This window comes from Vigna radiata, chromosome 1 (assembly GCF_000741045.1).
Source record: "Vigna radiata var. radiata cultivar VC1973A chromosome 1, Vradiata_ver6, whole genome shotgun sequence".
In the NCBI taxonomy this organism is placed as follows: Eukaryota; Viridiplantae; Streptophyta; class Magnoliopsida; order Fabales; family Fabaceae; genus Vigna; species Vigna radiata.
In genome coordinates, this window is record NC_028351.1 from 5,096,846 (window position 1) to 5,101,828 (window position 4,983).

A 4,983-nucleotide genomic window follows, 5' to 3' on the forward strand; every position below is an offset into this window, starting at 1 on the left:
ATTATTATTATTAGTATTATTATTATTCTTAACATCATTATTAGTAACATTATTATTATTATTGTTATCATCATCATCATCATCATCATCATCATCATCATCATCATCATTATTATTATTATTATTATTATTATTATTATTATTAATTCTTATTATCATTATTATTATTATTATTATTATTATTATTAATATTTTTATTATTATTATTATAACTATTATTTTTATGATTATTTGTATTATTTTTATTAGTTTTATTATTGTTATTATTATCGGTATTATTATTAATATTATTATTTTTATTATTACTTTACAAAAGTAATATAATTTAATAGGGGATTTTTTCCGGCGGTTTTTGAAACCAAATAGTTCCGACGGATTTTGAAGCCAAACCATCTCTAACAATAGAAAATGATTTTTCGGACTGGATATTTTCTATTAACCCTTGTTTCATTCCGGCACGCTACTTTCGTTCCCGCTTTTCGTCTCAGCAGTGTCATTTTCTTTCAATTATATCTCTTTCCTGCGCGTATGTTCATCTTCAAGGTATGGAGCTCCTGGGGCTGATCTCACTTTGGGAATCAAGGCAATTCTTGCAAACAAATCTGTTACTTCCTCCTCCCTTTGTCTCACTTTCTCACCGATTAAATTTGCTCAAATCCACCTCAGTTCAATAGGTAGGGTTTTCTATCATTTTCTACCGATTCGTCTACGTTCATCTTCGTCTAGAGGTATGTATCATTTAAAAACCTTCGTAATTTTGATTTCTTCTGACTAATTAATCTTTTCCATTGTTTAAATTATTCTCTTCCACCAATCCTTCGAACCCAGGGTTCGTAGTTCGTTTCCCCTTCTTTCGCGACTTCCTCTATTTACCCACTCGCGACTTTTGCTAATTTATCTTAATAAATGACAACCACTTTTTGTTTACAGCTCATACTGGCAACAGTTCCAAATAATGGAAATAGTACATCACCAAGAATTGTGTCAGAGAACAACATTAAGTTTCTGTTCGAAATACAGAAAAAGGTGTGGGTTACATCTTATAGTACTACTGAAATATTTTGATCATTATGTTTGCATCGAGGGTTTTGCTTTCAGGTTGATGCAATTCGTGCTAATTATTCTGGTTCGATGGTATCTTTGCAAGACATCTGTATGAAGCCACTGGATAAAGATTGTGCCACTCAAAGTGTCCTACAGGTATAGTTATTGATTTGTAGCCACAAAACTATAGTGTTTCTTCATATTTGTTGTAAAGAATTTGCATTTTAAAAATTATTAATAGCAATTTTCCCCTTTTGATTAACAGTACTTCAAAATGGATCCCAAAAATTTTGATGATTACGGGGGAGTTGAGCATCTCATTTACTGTTTCGAGGTACCAAATGTTGGTGTGCATTGTACTAAATTTAACTTTAATATCAGCCAAGTCAGTGGCTGATAAACTCGTTGATGTGTATGTCATTTAAAATCCTATTGAATGTTATTTGATTTTTTTTTCTCTGGAATTTGGGGGGAGTGGATGGTCATGATTAGATACCTTGTACTTCATTTTACGCTACATATTGCATCAGATCTCTCTCTGAAGTTTTACAAACTAATAATGAGGGGTAAAGACCTTTTTCTGTTTGATATGAATAAAGTGGTATATTTTTCGTTCTTGCAATCTAGAACTTTTATCCTTGATTCATATGGTAATGGTGATGCTTAAATATTATGGATTTGACTCATCTAAAGTCACTGGCTGCACTTTAGATGATGAAAGTATATTTATACCATTAACTAGAATAGTAATTGTTGAAATTATGATATTTCAAACTTCAAAATTATTAAATCTCAATCCTAGATTTTCTACACAATGATTATAAATGCACTATTATCTCAAATGTACTTCCTTATTTTAGAGGAGTCAACATGATTTCAAAATGACCTAATTATTTTCTAATGTTGTGGTCGTTCAGCATTATTCCTCAGCAGACCAATGTATGAGTGCATTTAAAGCTCCACTTGATCCAAGCACTGTATTAGGAGGATTTTCTGGAAAATGATTATTCAGGGGTATTCTCTCTTTCCTTCTATGTTGTGAACGATTGGGATTCTATTGAACATATGATAACTACAATGTGATTTATTCAAGACAGGCATCTGCATTCGTTGTAACTTATCCAGTAAATAAAGTTGTTGATAAAGAAGGTAATGGAACAAGAAAGGCAGTTGCTTAGGAGAAGTCCTTTATTCAGCTGGTGAAGGTTAGTATCCTGTATATGGGTTGCAGTTAGGCACCATTAGTCCCACCTTGCTAGTCAACAATCAACTGTATATTTTAAAGCTTTGATTTCCAATTTGGTTCAGCAGAAATAAGTGCTTTAGGTTGCTGCAATTTCATCCATTCCTAGAAAATACTTTATACGGGTATGATTCCTGAAGAGTATTAGTCTTCACATTTGTATTTTAATTTACACATCCCATAACTGGGTCCAAGGTCTTCCTTTGTGGAAAGTACAAAGGTGCATTACATGTTTTAGTAATATGTATGTTTGTCCTTTATGATGTTATATGATCATGTATAATGAAATATGGCACTAGCTTTTTCATCTGAAAGCTCTGTTGAAGAAGAGTTGAAAAGAGAAAGTACTGCAGACACTATTACTATATTGGTAATATTATGCTTTCTATCGTTGACACATGGTTGTCCTTAGTACTTTAATCTTTCTTTTGCGTGAGGCATGATTATGGATTTATCTCAACAAGTTCTATGTCATGTATTTCCAAAATTGATATTTTCTTTTTGTAGGTGTAATTTGTTTAATTCTTCTGTTTTACATTATTTTATTGCAGGTTAGCTATCTCGTGATGTTTGCTTATATATCTCTTACTCTAGGGGATACACTTCACCCTTCATTTTTCTATATTTCTTNGCGATAATATCCCCCACGATAAGATCACCCGCGATAAGATCACCCGCGATAAGATCACCCGCGATAATATCCCCCACGATAAGATCACCCGCGATTAGATCACCCGCGATAAGATCACCCGCAAAAAGATCGATGTCAATAACATAATCATTCTATTTCTACTTATCTTTCAGGAGGAGCTTCTAGTGACAAGGCTAAGGTATGCTTTCAAGTTTGAATATTTCAGTTTTGTACTTTGCCCTTTGCTTGACTGTATGCATATGAACATCGACTTTCATTCCATTCACATATCAGAATAAATTTCAATTAAATCCTTTAAATGGTTCCCTTTGGATTAATTAGCCATTCAATCAGTTTTTAATGATTTTTCCTTCAAACTTACCCTTTCATATACTTATCCTTATTGGTATGTATTGTATTTTTGAAAGATAAATTTAGTTAAAAAAATCTTTGGAGGACCAAGTTGAGGATTCACTTAAAATGGGAAGTAGTTATTATTGTTGGTCTATTTTGTCTAAATTGCAAAATTTTGATGTGTCTCTGATATGATTGTAGGATTCTGAATTTGAAGCCAAAGTTGCAAAGCTTGTTAAGTTCTTCTGTTATATAAAATTGGATTTTCAAATGTAAGTTACTAACATGGTTGGATAGTTATTACGATATTTCCCCTCCTCTAATTAAAACAAAAAAAAAATGGTTGAAAAATGGGTAGTTTAGTTATGTAAGTTATAAGAAATGGAAGGAATATGAAACTACGTCTTTTTCACTAATATGCAAGGAATATGTAATTTACTCACTGAAGTCACAATCTTAATCTTTAATAATTTAAACCAATTGAAGTTGTTTAACCACATAACCATGTGGTTGTTTATTGAAGGGGTAGCCATCACTGAGATTGAGGATTTAGAATCAAAATTTTATAAAAACTTAGTAAATAAAATAAGTTTAAAACTGTCAGGCATATGAATACTTTAAATTTTATAAAAACTTAGTAAATAAAATAAGTTTAAAACTTTCATGGGATATATTCAAATCTAAATATCTTTTTATGAGCTTTTATGTGTAAGTTAAGTTTTATATTGAGTAAAATTTGGAAGACCGATAAACATTACTTTTTTAAAAATTCATCTTTTTTTTATTAGATTTATATCATTTATATATATTTTTTGAACCATTGAAATTGGTTTTGATATTTGAATTTGTTGTGCAGCTGTTAACTTGAAAGGAGCCAAATCTAAGGGAGGAGAGTGGTGGAAATCACTTTTCTCTCATGAACCGTGACAGCATAGTGCTTCTAATGTGCACTAGAACAAATCTGATTTAGTGAATCTGATTTAGTATATGATTTGATGTATAAACTATGTAATAAATATTATTAGATAATTTAATGATTGAAATGTATTTTATTATGATAGTTTAATTGAATATGTTCATTTCATGTTATATTGATTATAAATTGATTGATGAAATGATAATACAGGAAATTAATTGTAAATTGAATGAATATGTTAAATGTAGTAATGAATTTCTTTTACAAAACATTAGACCTATTATGATGGACTTTTCTGTCCGTCATAATACATTGAACTTATTATGATAGATTTTTCTGTTCGTCATAATACATTTGACCTATTATGACGAACTTTTCTGTCCGTCATAATACATTGGACCTGTTATGACGGACTTTTCTATCCGTCATAAAATGGACAAACCTATTATGATGTCCAGAACTATAACGCCAGGTTATCCGTCATAATAGGTCATTTTTACCGGTCATAAAAAGCAATTTTTCCACTAGTGAATGTGTAAAACAGTGTAAACAATCCAAATGCTATAATGTAACGTGCTTGAAACAACAAATAAAGTTTAAAAAATTTGGTAAAAAATACTAAAACCAGAGTTTTCTAAAGTTGAAGGACTAAATTGTACTATAGTTTAAAAGAGGGACTAAATCCAAAATCGCCCCAAAGTATAAGGACTAAAAACATATTTAACCCTTGGTATTATTATTATTAGTATTACTATTATTACTATTGTTATTATTATTATTATTAGTATTATTATT

General features: G+C 30.4%; 2 protein-coding genes and 1 pseudogene across 11 annotated transcripts in view; 2 read left to right on the forward strand and 1 right to left on the reverse strand.

Moving 5' to 3' along the window:
• LOC106756203 (activating transcription factor 7-interacting protein 1-like) overlaps positions 1 to 393 on the reverse strand; it is a 6,112-nt gene extending 5,719 nt beyond the window's left edge. The window contains exon 1 of the mRNA XM_022787181.1: positions 360 to 393. Coding sequence (XP_022642902.1) covers positions 360 to 393 — 34 coding nt within the window. The remainder of the gene's footprint in view (positions 1 to 359) is intronic.
• A 17-nt stretch (positions 394 to 410) lies between these two features.
• LOC106766237 (Niemann-Pick C1 protein-like) lies at positions 411 to 2,917 on the forward strand. 10 transcript variants are annotated; one of them, XR_002668295.1, is made up of 7 exons: positions 411 to 728; positions 931 to 1,026; positions 1,148 to 1,200; positions 1,310 to 1,378; positions 1,962 to 2,058; positions 2,142 to 2,657; positions 2,839 to 2,917. XR_002668295.1 is itself a non-coding variant. In XM_022782480.1 (5 exons), the coding sequence occupies exons 1-4, from the start codon at positions 907 to 909 to the stop codon at positions 2,046 to 2,048; spliced, it is 378 nt and encodes a 125-aa protein (XP_022638201.1). In that variant the 5' UTR covers positions 419 to 906; the 3' UTR covers positions 2,049 to 2,058; positions 2,142 to 2,911. The 10 variants fall into 10 exon arrangements, 1 of the variants encoding a protein (XP_022638201.1); XR_002668287.1 differs by having other exon boundaries at positions 412 to 728; positions 931 to 1,200; positions 2,142 to 2,249; positions 2,356 to 2,657; XR_001376099.2 differs by having other exon boundaries at positions 413 to 728; positions 1,099 to 1,200.
• Positions 2,918 to 4,593: 1,676 nt separating this feature from the next.
• Positions 4,594 to 4,983, forward strand: part of LOC106756211 — an 8,051-nt pseudogene continuing 7,661 nt past the window's right edge.

Bases quoted from the DNA above. Each gene is read 5' to 3' on its own strand.
- LOC106766237 (XM_022782480.1), top strand. From the start codon at position 907: ATGACAACCACTTTTTGTTTACAGCTCATACTGGCAACAGTTCCAAAT. The intron at 1,027-1,098 runs GTGTGGGTTACA...TTTTGCTTTCAG, and splicing joins TGTTCGAAATACAGAAAAAG to GTTGATGCAATTCGTGCTAA. The intron at 1,379-1,961 runs GTACCAAATGTT...GTGGTCGTTCAG, and splicing joins ATCTCATTTACTGTTTCGAG to CATTATTCCTCAGCAGACCA.